The sequence below is a fragment of the Colias eurytheme genome, chromosome 7, assembly GCF_061535395.1.
Source record: "Colias eurytheme isolate Ceu_HAF_F1 chromosome 7, ilColEury1 Martin Lab GWU primary, whole genome shotgun sequence".
NCBI lineage: Eukaryota > Metazoa > Arthropoda > Insecta > Lepidoptera > Pieridae > Colias > Colias eurytheme.
Genome location: NC_142986.1, coordinates 2910394 through 2929203, shown reverse-complemented (window position 1 = coordinate 2929203; position 18810 = coordinate 2910394). Strand labels below are relative to the sequence as shown.

General features: G+C 34.4%; 1 protein-coding gene across 1 annotated transcript in view; it reads right to left on the bottom strand.

Annotated features, from left to right (window-relative positions):
- The window catches only part of LOC149906933 (interference hedgehog-like), a 46629-nt gene that overhangs the window by 3530 nt on the left and 24289 nt on the right, over positions 1–18810 (bottom strand). Inside the window, exons 5-15 of the mRNA XM_090103985.1 lie at positions 18260–18432; positions 16431–16635; positions 14235–14448; positions 13412–13542; positions 11144–11231; positions 10194–10300; positions 9249–9367; positions 5900–6056; positions 3557–3637; positions 2928–3047; positions 2352–2535 (exon numbers count right to left, since the gene is read on the bottom strand). Of these exons, the coding sequence (XP_089960111.1) occupies positions 2352–2535; positions 2928–3047; positions 3557–3637; positions 5900–6056; positions 9249–9367; positions 10194–10300; positions 11144–11231; positions 13412–13542; positions 14235–14448; positions 16431–16635; positions 18260–18432 (1579 nt within the window). The remainder of the gene's footprint in view (positions 1–2351; positions 2536–2927; positions 3048–3556; positions 3638–5899; positions 6057–9248; positions 9368–10193; positions 10301–11143; positions 11232–13411; positions 13543–14234; positions 14449–16430; positions 16636–18259; positions 18433–18810) is intronic.

Sequence of the window (18810 nt, the reverse complement as noted above, 5' to 3'; positions counted from 1 at the left end):
GAATAAAAGATGTAACTGTAACGTCGCGACTAACCTACTTCCATTACACAAAAAGAACGAACTGCTAAAAGAAACACTGCATTACTATGTTGTGTGCTCTGGAGCAAAACTAAAGATCGCAGTTTTCTTATCAGATTTTAGAGTATAAAGCGCTTCCGAGGCTCGCACATAAAACTTAGAATGATAATGAAATGTTATTGCCACGTGGTGGTCGTTAAGCACACAATCTCGGGCTCGAATAAAACGGCCAGAGGGAAGAAGACGGATAGTGGCAACCTCGAATAAAACTTAACCTTATTACCGTCGAGTTGACACTTTATAGCATCTATTTTTGTTAGCTTTACGAGCGATAAGCATACTCAATACGAGTGCTTGTTTACTTTATAGCCCATTGTATCCGAATAATATAAAAATAACGCAACGGGAAATGAGAATCTGTATCGTCGGTCATAACATTCGTTCTGGAATACTCTCATTCGTTTATTATTCGTTCAATCGTTCAGTTATCGGCGCGCATTTTTTACAGCTGGCATTTATTACACTTTATTCCGTTCCTTTATCCATTCATTTACTAAGCGAGTTAATATTTTACATAAACAAATAGCGGCGTTCAGGTAATTTATAAGCCCAGACAGGGTTTATTAGCGCTGTATTAGATGAATAGAGTAAATGCATAGTTTGTTAGAATAATGTTGTTTCTTATATTTTTCAGTAAACCACGGTACGAAGTAAAGCTGATGTATTTTCATTAGAACAAGCTCCTTGAATTAATAACGGGATAATAATACACAAACATTAGCTTTTTGGATAAATGAACACTACCTGTAAAGCCCAAAGCTCTTCAGCTTATGTACGAGTACTACTTAATAATATTATTTTTAAAAGTATAGCATGAAAATTAGTTCGAACGCGCGGCACAAAGTAGACCCCCTTAATTTTAACGTTCTATTACGACAATTGTTAGCTCAGCTACACAGTACAGAGAGAGTAATAACGTAAAAACATAAACATAACTACAACGACTATTGTATTAAAAGTTTCGTATATTTCCCTAATCTAGAACATTTTGATCCATAACTGTTTAAGAACAAACGAATTCATCCAAACCAAATATAAAATGGGTGTTAATTAACCTAAACAGTACACGAAGAAACCTTTTCTCTTAAAACAAAACTCTTTTGACTTGATGAAACTTTAGCAGTTGAGCATTTCGCAAAAGATTTCACAGGCACAACACAGACGATTACTGTCGATGCCGAATTAAAACGAAAATGCAATGTGGAACGCCGAGCGGGGTTAACAAACAAAATGTTTCAGTTAAAACCGCAGCTAACATTTTGTGGGCTCATTTTTAGACGTTTCAAAGGAAATGTGCACAATTTGTAAATAACAGTCGTGCTGTAGTTGTATTGTAGTTCGGGCAGTTATCAAATGTGGCGGCGGTTAGCGTAACGACACTTTGTACGTTTGCACGAATGTAATTATATCGTTGGCAAGATAAAGGATAATTTTAAGACGGGCTCGTGTAGTTTTGATAAAGCGCGTTTGTGAAGTTTTAAGTTGAATGTGTTTATGGTGCTCATTAGCTATATTAGTTCTGTAGAAGTAGACGAGACTGAGTATTGTTCGTGTTGATTTTAGACATTATGCTTTTAAAGTTTCTGCCGCCTATCGATCAGTTCGTGATATTGGCATTGTAAAATATTACATATGCTTCATATTCTACATTTATCCTATTTTTTTGCAAAAGGAATAGCCGAAATTAGTAATGTATGTAGTGTAAACAATGTAATAGGTACCCATGTGGTACCTTGGATTGGAAAATAATTACTCACTCCATTTAACAAGTATAATTACTAAATAAATACTTTTTATTACACAATGAACAATAAACTGTGTATATCAGTAGGCGCATAAAATGACGAAGATAGAATGATTTCAGTTTTAAATGTAAATTATTTTAAAAAGATTTCTAACTACCCGCTCGGTAACTATTTTAGCCGCGGTACGCATACTAAGCTTATACCGCGATAATGGCCGAAATTTGGCATGCAGGTAGATGTTAGGACGTAGGCATCCGCTAAGAAAGGATTTCCCGAAATTCTTGCGGGAACGGGGAAAAACGGGGATGCACAATGCACATACAAAGTCGTGGGCGGAAGCTAGTGCTACATATGCAAGAAGCTTATATCTAATACTAACCTAACTTGCAGAGTTAGGTGTGAAAGGGATAAAAAAATATACAGGCGTCATTCAACGTCATATTTTCTTGTTACAAGTTAATGTTCATACTGAAATCTCCAGTGTATTAGATATAAGCTTCTTGTACATATGTATAGAGCAATACTCACTAGCAGGGTGCCTCCGACTCCGCTTGCACAGCAGCAGCGTAGCAGCGAGCACGAGCAGCAAAGCAGCAGCCCCTAGGGCTCCGCCCGCGGTCACCAGTGTGCGGCTCTCGGGCTTCGCGTCCGCGGGGGCTGGGGTGCTGCTGCTGCTGTTCTCAGATGACGCGGAACGTTGGGTTTTGGCCACCTGGTTTGTGGATAAAATTTAAAGTATTGAAAAAAAATATTGGCCACGACGTATGTAAAGAGGAGGAAATTTTAAGGCATAAAAAAATATTCCATCGTTTATTGACAAAAGAACACAGTTTTGTATAGAAATTAAAAGCTTTCATATTTATCCCGGCATTTCTCCCCCTGACCACACTGTAAAGTATTCGAAACGTCGAGGTAAATAATAATAAATCGAATAAATCGCATTTAAAATCCATAAAAAAGTATTCACTAAATTTAATGTAGTAATAATTACTCCCGTAACATCAAACAAGAAAATACATTCTTTATGTATTTTTTTTTCGGGAATTGCCATACAAGAAAGAGAAGAAGATTATCTTTTAATACACCATATAAAATTATACTCACAAGTATAGCACTAAAGTCAGACGGTGCTTGCGCAGAATACGCCTGCAGTTTCAACTCGTACGCCGTATCGGGCGCCAAATGCGCTAATGACACGCTACGCGCCGAACCAGCTACTGTCACCTGGGAATTGTGAATCTTATTGTATTGCGATAGGGTGTGTTTTTGATTGTGTTTTTTTACAATTTTATTAGTGTCAGATGATAGTGAAGTTGAGCTTGAAGAATATTTGGGTATCATTGCATTTTTTAACACTATCCCTATAATAAGATGATAGTGAAATTGAAATTAATTGTATTATTAAAATAATATAAATTTTGTTCCAATGTGGCAAGCTTGTGTCATCTGATAGAGAACTTTAACCTTATTGTTTTTATACTAGGGTGTGTTTTTGATTGTATTTGGTTAGAATATAAGTAACAACAACAACTATTGATATACATACATAATATGTTTAAACTTTAACAAGGTACATTATTAGGTGGTAGCCGCATTATAAAAGGCAACTACTACGTAATAAAACAAATCATCATCCCTAATACACGTTCAACTTCATTCCTCCACGAAACCCGCTCATTATTCTCTATCAAGTAAATCGAGTTAACAATAAAAAGGGCCAACATTTATATTACCTTCTCGTATGCTCCGGCGGAGGAAACAGCTCGGAAGTACACGTAGAAGCCTTCCGCCTCCACGCCGCCCTCACTCGACCACTGGACAAAGGAACTTGCTCATTTTGGACAAATCTAATCTTTATTTTGCTCGTATATGGTAAGTATTAGATACAAACGTTTTTATCACATATACTGACATTTTAAATTGCAAATCAACGAAATAAATAAACTTATCTACAGAATTAAAACAGATGATGAAAAATTAAAAAAATAATCACCAGTATTATCATACTCATTTTTCGAAAGCCGATGCTTTGCAATAATGATCTGAGAGAAAATGGTACTGGATTTCTTGACATATTTTACCTAAATCCAAGATTTAACCTTTTGACTGTATATTTAATCTACAATGTAATCGAGATTTGAAATACATAATATAGTACTACTATAATATTAATTATTTACAAATATCCGGAATACGGATATTAGCTGAAAACTCAATTTCCTGCTTCTTAAAGTACCCCCTTGTCGGGAAGTACTTATGAAATAAAACTATGCATTTAGTGTTATACTTAATTAATTAACTTTATAAAAAAATGGACAAAGAAAAAAAATTAATTATCTAAATTCCGAAGAATTATAAAATACGGAGAAATTTTATAAAATAGAAAGATAAACAATAAGGTTTCTTTCCGAACAACTTTTAAAAGAAGCTGGGTTGGACAGTCTTCTCTAACTGATATTATAATAGTTTGTAAGCCTCGATGAATAGGGGACTTTAAGAATTATTGATCTGATTTAAATTGTGCCATTTTATATGCTAGCCTAAGTTATTTAAAAATATATTTCTTTAAAAAAATTGTTTATGAGTTGACTGTGACTATTATTTGTGTATTTTTACGACGTTTCACCGAAACATGTAATTTACCAGAATTATTAAAAACAATTTTTCAAAATTTTTAGATATGATGTTATTGGCTCACACTTTATTTATTCAGGTATTACCTAAATATTTCGTATTATATAATTGTAATACAAACATCGTTTTAGAATTAACGAGTCCCTTTCCCTCTGCTTATTATTCCCTTGTTTGTAGTTAAGTTTAAATAAATTTAGATTAAACCTGTATAATTGTTCAAGATCATACGACCCACTTTAACTAGAAACTGTGAATCACTTAACCTAACTACGGATTCCCTTGTTGCCATGTATTTATAGATTAAACCAGACTGTTAGCTTGTAGCAATAGCAGCAAAATGTACCTTAAATTTTAACGAATAAGGTCGAATATAGCATGCAAATAATTTAAATAATCTCAGAATTTCAGAAAACTACGGTTTAACTACATTATTGGACACTCGATTCTTAATATGAATAAGCTTATTGTGTTTGAAAATGGACTTTATTATTATGCATATAAGGTTATGGTTATGCAATAATATGAGAATTTTAATGACTTTTCCTTTTTCTGTAGCAACGTACTCTTCTAGTGATTTAAAGATTTAAAAGAACTCCAAATGACCGAATTCATATTCGAATATCAAAAGGGCAATATAAATCGGTACTTTTAAATGGACTGTCCAGTATCATTTGGCATATAAAAGCTGTTTATTCAATAAATTGGATTTAATTAATCTCAAAGCCGGATTGTCTAAACATTTTGCACTCCCAGGGCATATTATGACGGCTAACACTATCCAATTAGGTTATTTGCTGCGCTGCTACAAACTTATCAAAGTCTTATCAGAGTGTTAGTGGAACTTGGCGCTAAGCTTCGTATTAGTTTTAATCTAATATATAAGTTTTTACTACATATTTAACGATACTGGCCACTGTTTGCACGTGTGTGATGGTTTTGTTTAGGAGGAACGTGATGTTTATTTTTTTAAAGAACACTTAAATAGGTTTTTAAATCGGTATAATTGCAAAAATGAAAGATTGCATATTATTTATTATTTTCAACCTACTGGCGTTTTTTTCCAACTCACTGACTCACTGACCCACACGTGTGTGGAGTTATGCGTCAAAACCGTCGTGAGTTGGTAGGTACAGATGTTTTCCCATTTTTACCCACCATCTCGAGCCATCTCGAGTGTTATTTCACATGTGAGGTTGGTGGTTTAAATATAGTGTAATTCATTTTCATTGCTGCACCACCTATTGTTTTTCACCATTTTCTTATAATTAAAAATCCTACCCATAGGTTGCCTGGTAGAAATCGCTTAGTAGCGATAAGGCCGCCTTTTTAGCTTTATAACATATTGTCTGTTTCTTTTTTTTACATGTATTTACTTGGTGCTGAATAAAGTGTATTTATTATTATTTATTATGTGAGTATGTTAGTGTGTTTTTACCACTCACCGTCCAATTCAACTGTATAGAGTGAGGTGACAATGCAGTCGCTTTATCCAAAGCGGGAGCTCGAGGGCCGCGACTCGCACCGCGCTGTAAGTAGAACTTGCTGCTACTGCGACCGAGTTTGTTGTCTTGGTTCGAGTATACTGCCGCTATACGGAACCTGTGAGTTAGTTAATAATTCTTATATATAAAAATGAATCGCAAAATGTGTTGGTAAGCGCATAACGCATAACTTTTTTTATTATATTCCTTGAAGTACGAGGATGGTTCTTATGTAGAGAAAACGTAAACATGTACCACGGGCGAAGCCGGGGCGGACCGCTAGTAAATAAATAAATAAATATTTCGGGACAATTTTCACACACGGCACGATCTGATCCCATACTAAGCTTTCGCTTGTGTTATGGAAACCAGATGACTGATAAACATACATATTATATAAATAAATACTTATATAGATAATTACACCCAGACACAGAGACATCTATGTTCATCACACAAATATTTGCCCCGAGTGGGAATCGAAACCTGGACCAGTGGCTTGGAAGGCAGGGTCACTACCAACAAAGCCAACCGGCCAGTCAAGTTGACCACATTTGTATTTAATGAATAGTATATATAAGCAAATATGTAGGTGAAATAATGGTTGTTTTGATTGAAAGCGGTGGTTGAATAGATAATACGGTAGAAGAAGTTAGGAGAGTAAGTTGAATAGTACAGCGTAAGTAGAACTTGGTACCATAGCGATCAAATTTCTTATTTTGCGTGGTATATTCACCAGTGACCAGGTCCGGTTCGATACCTACACCGCGGCATAGAACCTATGAATTTTTTTGGCAACTGTTGAATAAGCTGTTGTAAAATGTAAAAAATAACAATTTTCAAGCAAAGTTTATCGACTATTGCTTAAAATTTAAACATAAGAGCCAATTTAAAATACAAACAAACAAAACAGACATGCGTGATTAATATCGCAATTTTAATGAGATGAAAAGTTTAAAGCATATTAATTCATGACATCGTATCATTCAAAATTATTCACAACGAAAAATACGATGCATTATAATCCTTATTGTATCATCGTTATTCATATGAAAGCGCTTACATTAAACGATTTAATAATGCAACGGATAGGCCTCCCCCACATTGGGCGTAGGCCGAGCGTACGCGTTTCCTGAGCGTGCTGCCGGCGTCGGCGCGGCGCGGACGTCGCGTCAGCGCGCCGTCTGTGGGGCGCGGGCTACGCGTTGTCCAGCGCCGCGCGGGCGCTGCGTGAACGCCGCGCAGACGCCGCGCTTACGTCGCGTTCCATGGGCGTTCGGGCGACGACGAGGGCAATGAGTGCGAGGGGCACGGCGCGGGCGGCCGAGTGCTTTAGACGCGACGTCGCGTCCGCGCGGCGCTTGCGCAGCGCTTGCATAGCGTTCGATGGCGCGACGCCCGCGCCCCACAGACGGCGCGCTGACGCGACGTCCGCGCCGCGCCGACGCCGGCAGCACGCTCAGGAAACGCGTACGCTCGGCCTACGCCCAATGTGGGGGAGGCCATAAATTAAATAAATTCAATCAACACAAGTTTTAAACAAACACAAATCAGTTATTACATTTTCGGCAACCATAATCGGGTTAAAATCAATAATATCATTTAAATTATTCATAGGCCAGTGCGCTAAATATATTACCTACTTACAATTTGTAACTGATCGACATCTGTATATATTTACGTATCAAGTATCAATAATGGAAATCGATATCGACTAGAAAAAATAATGTGAAGAATCAAGGAGCGTGTTAAATCTTATACACAACTTATTATTTATCAAATTCACTACTAATAACTTCACTAAACTTTATGATTATATAGTATTATGTATTGAAGTTCCGAAGTTCTGTTCGTTACCCGTTTTAACTCGATTTATAGGCAAAATATTATAAAAGTTTGTAAACTGAACTGATTAAATTGTTATTTCGCGCAAACAACTCCATTAACCAGTGAAATTAGTGAATTAAATTGAAGCTTAAGTATATTATTTAGAGACGTCGTTACTAATATAAAGTACATCCTGAGTTTATTAGGTACATCTTAATTCATACAATGTTTCCATATAGGTACATGTTTATTTTTCTAAACAAAACCTCGGCAACTCACTAGTGTTATAAAACTATTTGTATCGTGCTTACGAAACAGAGTTAGTTTGGTCAATACATCAGTTTGATATAATGTGCGACCGCGGAACAAATAACCGGTGCATACAATAGAATTAAATTTGCCCAAAATGTTGCAATATGCGTCTAAATTTAATGTACAAATTCTAGATAATAATTTAATTTGTATCATAAAACATTTGAACGGCTGCGGTGTAGTTTAGTTTTGTGTGAATAAATATTAGTGTTGGTTTTGGTTATAAATTTTGCGATTGAAGATGTCATTATTCTAATTGAATTTGAATGTATGGATGTTTGGTACTCTTTCACAAAAAAAAAGACGTGTGGCACTCGGGGACTGCCGCGGTTAGCTATTGCATGCCTTCAAGCCACACCTCCGAGCCCGTCGGAGTGGGGAGCGTGAGGTTTTTCGTTACGGAATTTCTAGATTCGGTCCCCGCGCCCAAGGCCCGCGATAGAAGCTATGCAATAGCTTAAAACTACTGGAAGCATTTGGATTACACTTTACAGCAATACATAATAAAAATAAGACATGTGCTATACAAATACTTAATTTTAAACTGGGTGAAACTGCGCGGCAAAGCTAGTACATAATATTTTATAGGCTATCAAATCCAGACCAATTAATCAAAACACAAAACTAATTAAACAAATAACATTAAATTAAATATTCTTAACTTTAAGGGTGCTTTTCTACCAATAATGTGCGAGGATGTGTAGCGAAGAATGTTTGTAAAAAAATTTCATATCGCTTCATTTAGTTTGAAGTTTGAAGCGTTTATCATTTGAAGCGATATTATTGGTTTTTAACAAACACGTTCCCCTCTACACATTCTCGAACATTATTGGTGGAAAAGCTCCCTAATAACCATATTAAAGTTCCCTAATAAAAATTAAATATCTACTTACTATGATATATAAAAAAGCTAGATACGTTACCCGCTCTCTATTTTGGCAAGAAAAAACTCAGGTAAGTGCCCGAGTTTCACTTAGTCACGCACCATTCAGCGTCGTGGCTGGACGTTTTTTTTATATTTTAATCGGCAGTTGTTATTACGAAGTACATGAGTGAGACATGTATTATGTCTCGTGTGTGAGAGTGAAAGAGAGAACAACTGTATTGGTGATAATGCGTTAGTAAGTAGGTATGCCGCGTCTACTAGTATAATAGGTCATTGTCTACTTACTTATAATATCTATCGGGTAGTAAACCATCGATTTCATACGAATGTATGTAAGCAGGAATATCGTAGTTAGCTGTGTGCCACTGCGCTCCAGAGGAATTACTTGCTTCACGATATTGGACCTGGTAATAAAAATAAATTATTAAAGGTATAGTAATATTAGTAAACAGGTATTTAATTGTTTAAAAGAAAATTGGTGTCATTATATTTAGGTGAAATACAATCAGTATAATACCATCTTTATACAATTTTTCAAGTAGGTGGAAGGTCAAATTGTAAACTAGAAGAAATATCAAAGAATACTTACTCAAAGAAATTAAAAAAAAATATCAAATTAGGTATGATTTTCCAAAAAAAGGAAAGCAACAGCAGACGCGTTTTTCTCGGCACATCCACACAGATCAAACTGATTCGCAAGTGATCTGTGTGGATCTGCCTATTAAGTTATTAACTCATTAAAAAAAAAACCTTATATTAATGGTAATTTTTGAATGCCCCAGAATGTCAAAATGACTCGGGTTCGAATTCGTGATAGAAATTTTTCTATTCTTTGCAAATGTATTATTTATAACAGCATTTTAATAATACAAAAATTGGTTGTCTGTAAAGTCGGTTGACTGACGATAGTTGAACATGACAACGTCCGATTGTGCTTCTTTGTCGCTCGTTCCGTGCTCTCGCTTGCACTTCAAGCCTTACATGGAACGCCTCAGAGCGAGGTAACGCCGCATGAGTCATGTTTTTTCGTGCGTGCAGCCGGCTCTATCGAATTATAAGACGTTGTCACGTCAAAACCTTATACATATTATTAATGATAATTTTTTGAATGCCCCAGAATGTCAAAATGACTCGGGTTCGAATTCGTGATAGAAATTTTTCTATTCTTTGCAAATGTATTATTTATAACAGCATTTTAATAATACAAAAACTATTATTCCAAATGATTACCTTATAGAACTGTATGGGCAGGCCGTGGTTGGAGTGCGACCACGACACCATGACACTTTCGTCCGACAAGCGCGTCACGTTCGGACGGGATGGCGCTATTAGCACCGCTGTAGGAATAATTATTCATTTTATAAATTTTTATTTTATTTCCTTTACACAGACATAATATAATATAATAAAACTAGCTGCTCCGCGCGGTTTCACCCCCGTGACTCCACTCCTGTTGGTCGTAGCGTGATGATATTATAGCCTATAACCTTCCTCGATAAATGGGCTATCTAACTCCGAAATAATTTTTCAAATCGGACCAGTAGTTCCCGAGATTAGCGCGTTCAAACAAACTCTTAAGCTTTATAATATTATTAGTATAGATAAAACAAGAAATCTTATTAACTAAAAATTCATTAACTAAAATTTCATTCAGTAAAACTGTAAAATTTCATACAACTGTGTTATCAATTTTTGATACGAATTTTACAGATTTAGAAGAGATTTAATCTATGTTGAATTTAGATTTTAACAAAGCAACTATCACATTCGTTTAGAGATTAAAATCTTTCCAAACGTATTAAAATATTATGTTCAGTTTCCATTTTAAATATTTTATATTTAACATATTTTAAAAGATACAGACTATGTAAGTATACGATAAAGATATTTTAGTCCTAGTCGTGTTATACAAATTTCCATTATAACAATTTTCTATACTCTGTATTTCCTTATTATCTTCTCTGATATATAAAAATGAATCGCAAAATGTGTTGGTAAGCGAGAACGGCTGAACCGATTTCGATAATTCTTTTTTTCATTATATTCCTTGAAGTACGAGGATGGTTCTTATGTAGAGAAAACGTAAGCATGTACCACGGGCGAAGCCGGGGCGGTCCGCTAGTGTACTATAAAATCTAGTTTCTGGTATAATTTTATTGTGATCGTATTTATGTATTTACCTTTATGTTTCCGCAAGTTCTTACGGCTGTGTCGTTTCGGAGGTTGCGATGGTATGTGCATTGTTTTGGGCATTTCCGCTGAATAGTCCTGTAACAATAGATATAGGTTTAGGTACAGTTCATTCATACATACTCAATAAAGTATTATTTTAAGTGGTTTCAAATATTGTTCAACAATATTACTATTACTAGTTGAATGATCTATTAAATATTTTAAGAAATAAAAATTAAAAATATAATTAGTGTGATAACAAAAAGTGTAATGGACGACGCGGACGGACGCTATCAAATATGTCGTTTTATGTATGTTCTATAGCACATTTGTGAAACTCTACCACATGCTACTTAAATATATTAACGAGCTAGCTATATACTAAAAACCAATCCAATACATCTATTAAAAATACGAATATTCAACCGCTGCGTAGTTTTACAGATCTAAGCAAACAGACAGATACACAGATAATGATGATACGGTAAATAAAAAATAAATACGGTAAAAGTTATACATATATATATTTTTATTGAATAGTAACTCATAATAATAATTACTTATAATATAGTTATTCATTATAATAAGTTTCCTAACTTTAATTTTAGAACATGTTTCTCGGGAATACTTTTAGCTAAATGACTGCGCCCAACGGCAACATAATGTTAAACGACATTCCATTTTTGTCGAAATAAACCATTTTCTTTTGTTAAATTTCAGAAAAATAACATTCAAAGACTAGACATGTAATTAATTGTATGTATTAGTCAGTAATCTTTTCGTTTCTTAAAATAATTCTCTTAAGGGCCGATTTTTCAATGCTTGGATAAAAACTTATTCGTCGAATAATGTATAAAACTACAATTTTAAAAACGTATTCTAATTGCCCGTACTTGACAGTTTACGTGACATTTTAATATTATCGTGTAATACTTTATTGGACAGATAAGTTTTATCCAAGCAGACAAAAATCGGCCCTAAAAAGAATGCCGTAATGAAGTGAGTAAATGTAGAAATAAGAATTAGAGCTACAATTTCAGACAAGTCTTACGCTAAAAATAAAAAATGATTGAATTCAAGTATTGTAATAAAATATTTTCAATAATGGAAAAATATATTATTATAATATTCTGAAATTTGTCTTAAAAGTGAAAAGCTATAAACTTTTAGAGCATATAAAACTCACCTTGCCACATTATTTTAAATGTACCTGGTTGTAACAGTGACATTTTAACGGCGGTTGCTTCCATACACAAGAGATTGTCTTCCACTCCGTAGAATGATTATAATAAATAAAAATAAATACGTAATGTCGTGGGCTGAATAGTAGTCTACGTGTTTTGAGTATGTTGATGAAAGTTTAAATGTTAGATTAATGGTAAATGATGTAGATGTTCTCTATATGTGTATAATGTCCTACTAATATTATAAATGCGAAAGTTTGTGAGGATGTGTGTGTGTTTGTTACTCTTTCACGCAAATACTACTGAACCGATTACAATGAAATTAAGCACACATATAGAGGGTAACTTGGATTAACACATAGAAATCCCACGGGAACGGGAACTATGGGGGTTTTTCTTTGAAAACGCGGGCGGAGCCGCGGGCGGAAAGATAGTATAATATAATAATGTGTATAATATGTGAGTAAATTTAACTGTGACCGTGACCGTGATAATTGGAATTAAAAGTGAGTTATAATGTGGGTGTTAGATCAATGTGGTTGTGAACATTAAGCAGAATATTGAGTGTGAGTATTTTATTGGAATTGTTATGTGTGTGTGCGAGTTAGTGCATGGTAACATCGCGTCCAATATCGGCACGGGAAGTGTGAGTGTTGGTGTGCGTGAGTACTTTAAGCAAGTATGAATGTGAATAATACTGCATATGCAAGTGTGAGTGTGAGTAATATTGCAAGTGCGTGTGTGAGTTTTATTGTAAGTGTGAGTACTGACCCCGTGTGAGTATTATCTATAGTCTATACTAATATTATAAAGCTGAAGAGTTTGTTTATTTGAACGCACTAATCTCAGGAACTACTGGTAAGATTAAAAAAATTATTTCAGTGTTAGATAGCCCGTTTACGAGGAAGGAGCAACGCGGGTAAAACCGCGGGGCACAGCTAGTATATTATAATACAATAATACACACTTATTGCAAGTGTATTATTTCAAGTGTAAGTACAAGTGTGAGTAATATTGCAATTGTGCGTGTGTTTGAGTATTATAACTCACAATATAAACTTGTAGTTTGTATTGTGAGTTGGTATCACTTACCGCATCAGATATTTGCACAGGTACGACAGTAAGCATGGCGGCGTCATACGCACAACCGAGCGCGTTACAAGCGATACATTGCACGATGCCCGCGTGACGCTTTTCAGCACGCTCCATGTATAATTCTGAATCTGTATGGAAGATTTAAATATAAGGGATTATTGGAAATACAAAGAAAATTTAATATTACTTGAATACAGATAAAAAAAACAAACATAACAAAACAAACATAAATAATTCAAATATATAGTGCACTAGTTCAAAAGTGGGGCAATTTTGAAAACTTGTAAATAACCACTTGAGAGTATCGTTTTATTGTATGTAGGTATTGTATGAAATTCATTCAAAGTCTGATCAATCACTAATTACGTATTAATTTCACATTATTGTGTTTTCCAAACTGATAAGTACTATTTCACCAGAATGATCAAAAATATTAATATTTTTGCCATTAGGCAACAAAGCAACATACTAATTTCACATAAACATACAACCACTTCGTGTATTCAGCAGTATACAGGGTGTAATCGTTAAGTGTGCACAAGCGATTATTCCGTAACTATTGCAAATATCAAAAAACTTTAAACTGATATCGAAAGTACTTAACCTAATGTGTAAAATGGCCATAAATGCCATAATACATTTTTAAAAATAAAACGAGAAAAATCCAAAAATGTTACATTAAACGCTATTAATTATTATCTATTAATATTTTTAGTAGTATGCAGTTTTTTGATATCTGTAATAGTTACGGAATAATCGCCTGTGCACACAACGATTACACCCTGTATAATCCGTTCCCTGTAACCCACTCCTTACTTACCAGTAGTATGAACTCCTTTCCCACTCACAATCTGCGCGTTCAACAACCAATGCACAATCGGTGCTGGCTGTCCATACAACCTCCCACACGCCACTCTAGCACTGGCCCCTTCAGACGCGTTCACACTGCCCACAGAACCCTCCCAGTGTGGTGGCTGGAGGGCTATCGCTTTCCATGATCGGCGGATGCCGTTCGCTGAACAGGAGTATATACCCTAAATATAAGAGAAAAATTAGGTGAAATTTTTAGAAATGCTTAAAATATGGTCGACAAAATATGGCACAATTGATATATATTGGTTATAAGGCACATCCATAATATTATAAATCCCGCCTGTACACACATTGTACAACACCTACTTAAAAAGTGTTAACGTAGAGGTTACCTCAAACTTCTTATCTCAAAATGCAAAAAATAAAGAAGATAATAGAATACAAATATTTCATATGGATTCTATCGTCAAATCAAATTCAATTCTATATCAAATTCTTTTGACTCATAGAAAGCTACTAAAATTCAAAAGTGTTAATAAATATAGCTTATACGAATATACATCCAGTCGTCTCTATTTTATGTTCACATTTTCTATGACATAAATCAAGTACGACGAAATTTTATACACTAAGTATTGCTACAATTTCATTGAATATCCTTGAGGAAAAATCTCGTGTTCGTATTTGCCAACATTTTAACTATATTACATAGAAGATACGAACTACTCCACATAATAAATAAATTACAGTTATCCGGCAGTAACTACTACTTCCATTTTATCGAAAGCATAAGTTAATCTAATCTAGTCTGTATTGAAAATGATGGCCTAACTTCTGAGGAGTTCAAGCGAAATATGAGCTGATCTGTGATTCCGCATCGAATCAATACTAAACAGAACTTCAAGACCTCTTCGGTATAATGGTTACTGAACTTTTACAAGGACGTGACTATAGATAAGAAAACATTAATTTTAGTACCTAAGATATTTGCCTTACAACTTATTGTTAAAAGACGAAAGACAATTAATTAGTATTTAGAAATAATTTTAAAGCAAATTCATAGTCCAATTTCACGTAAACATGCTATTACACATTCCCAAAAGGGACCTTTAAAAATATTTGTTAAATAAGCACAAATAATTACAGCATGGAAATATACGCGCATAAATCACAGCTTAAAAGGTATAAGCCATTTACGCATCCCATTATAAGAAAGTCCCTCCATCCTTAAATTAATTACAGTCACAACGTTTCAAATCCCTGAAATAATGTCATCAAATGTGGAACGTTGCAATCGTTTAAATCCGCTTAGAACGAAATGTCAAGTGCTCGCAATACGAGTAAATAAAGACATGCTCCGAAATCGGCTTAAATCTTCCACGCGCTGAGAAATCTTGAGTTTCCTTATGAGGAAGTTATTATTGGGATTAGGAAATATCGTCGAAAACTTGTTTAGTGCCTGCTACAGTGCGCATCGGATGAGGTACATCGAGTAAGTAATACCACAGTATGCTAGAGGTCATACCGTAGCAAATGGCTCTCATCTCCTAGATCGACCACTTATTAGAAAAGAACTTTTCCTGTACCAATGCACTTTCTAGAAGTTTATTTTGTTGAATATTAGAGAAAAAATTTGTCTAATAGAATTTTGCAACAACCATTTTTGTTCAAGTTTTACGACCAACAAACTTTCGTTTACAGACAAATTAGTATTAAATTATTCCTACAGGATCTTTCAATATCGATCCCTTTAAGTGACACATGCATATGCATAATTTCAATATAAGTTCGACAAAGTAAGTGTTCAAATTGTACATAACTTACAAATAATATTATGAAATCGTTCGTACAAACACAACTAAAACTAAAATCTAGAGAGGCTTTTAAAACTCTTGTTATTGAAAATAAAAATAACGAAATAACATTTCTAAGGTTTATAAAATCATTCGCGCAAAGCAAAGTATAAAAGTACCCAAAAATTTCACAAGAAATATTTAAGACGGTTTTATTCCTGTCAGTAAAACACGTGTCTTGACATTTTGCCTTAATATCGCATGCGATTTCTTCTGTTACCTATGTGATAAATGGAGTAATATATATTTCATCACTGGGCCTCGTGATTTGGTCCACGTGCTTTACAATTTCGAAAAGAGTTGGATTACGGCTGCCCTAATAAAGAGAAAATAAAAGGGAAAAGTCTTACCTCGTTTTCTGAGGTAAAAGGAGAAATAGTAAGGGCATGTTCATGTCTTTTCGGTAAGCTTGGAGAGCCTTCTTTAGTCCAGGTGACTTTAGGAGGAGGTGTTCCAACTACTCCGCACCATAATCGTAGAGCTTCGTCCGGTCGAACTGGCATTGTTAATACATCATTTTCCTTTGTACCAACGTAGTCTTCAGTTTCTAGAAACCTGTGGAATATTGCATTATTGGATAATCCGTATAAATGTAGAAATCTATTAGTCCAAAAAGGATATAAATTTTTTTCTCATACTTATTGACCAACTAAAACTCAAATAGTTATTTATTCAATAAGACTTCTTCTAGAAGCACTTTTGAATCGCCATAACATAGTTTTATCATTTACCACCGATTCTTAAAGCTGCATTTTACCAGTTTTTACAAGAAGGGAGTCTGTAGTCAATTTGTATAATATAAAATTGGACAAATCACGATAGCAGCACCTTTTAACACGATTAATTAATTATATAAATCGATACCGAACAATATATTTTACAAATACAAAAAGATTCACTTATTCCTTGATGCCCTGTTTATTGTTAGGTCATACTAAAGTCCAGGAGGAAAACTATGTTTTTGGATAAACATAAGCAAAGTTCCCATTACGTGTTCCAATTTCCCGTAAGCTTATTTCGCAATAGAATCCTTTCAGGAAGATCAACAGATTCAACACTTTATGTTTAATTTATTAGATGGTCACTAAGCTAGCGTAAATGAAAACAAACATAATTGGACCCTCAATTTTTGGAGATGAAGTCTTTATAAAGAATATGACACGGAATTCTCTAAGTTGGTTATACGTATTATTACATAAGTACCGAAATTTACCTGTTTCCTTCCTAATATAGCCGTTAGTCTGTCAGTCTGTCTGTTTTTGGTCTGTTTTAATTAACAGCTGTCATATCATTTAAATATCTAAAGAATTATTTAACTATTCTCCTACCTTATCAGATATTAACTCATGCTAATAAAAATATTAATAAAAAAACTCTCTGAGATCGTCTTGACCTTGACGTGGAATTCTTAGAAAAATTCTACAACTTGCCAACAAGAAATAACTTTTGCTGAAATATATTTTACCGACGCAATTTGCAGGTGCTTTGATGTATGGCGACAAAATTCTAAAAGATCGAGCATAAAGTTGATATTTTTATATGAAATACTGATCATCCCTAAGAAAACACGTCACAATAATCTTTTTAGGCAAATTAGTATGCAGGTCACCTCGGGTAAAGCTATTACCGTCGCTCATAAACACTTACAATCCCGCAGTTCACGGGGTTTGCGAAACATAACATTTAGATAAAATAAGTGATAATAATAAAAACGTTATTGAATGTCCTGTAAATTACCCCAATGTATGACAATTGGGAATGAATTTCATAACCAGGGCATCATGGTTTTCACTTTTCATATACCTACAGATAGATTTCCAGTATACTGATAGTTTTGGAGTATAACAGTTGATTCCCTTAAATAATACCTATCTAATCCATTCACAAAGTTGAATCAAGTTTCAAATAGATCTTTATTAAAACGAAAGGAATTCACATACTGTATATTTTTACTGGGGATATCTACTACCTACCTACCCCAGTAAAAATATACAGTATGTGAATTCCTGTAGTGAGTGGCGTGTGAGTTGACTTGTGTATATTTGGGTATAAGTGCATGTGTGCGTATGAGTGTATGTGAGTTATGACTTGCGTCTTGTCGTTTGTATGTGTGTGCGGGTAGGTATTTTATTACTTGTTAATTATAATTTTTATCACTTGTTCCCTTTCCACAACTCACCTAATCCCACCATTGCCCTCATGCTGCACTCTCAAGTAGGTCCTCTCAGGCAGGTCCACACTTTGCCCACTCAACTCATTTGTGGCAGTACATCCGTATGTACCATCGTCAGCTGCTGTTGCGTTTTGGATTACGAGTACTCCATAAGGAGTGTCTAATTGTTTCCTTGAACCCTAAGAAAATCATTTTGGATTTAGTTCTAACTCTAGTTGTCAATAATAATGATAATATGTATGTTTGATAATATCTAACAGTGAGTCGGTAGATGTACATTGTACAATTTTATTTTGCTCAAATATAAAGTATCTAATAAGATGGTATAAAATAAACACTTCGTTTTCGTGTTTTTCTATGTCATATAGAAAAACGATAAATAAAATTAAAATTAAATAAGGAAATGTATCCACTTATAAATATTAAACGTAAGTACTGAAAGAACAAAATTGTATGGATCTATTCAGAAAATAAGTACAAACGTTAATGTTGAGCAATTCTTGACAAAATAGATACAAATGAATTATTAACACATCAAACAAAAACAATTGCACAAT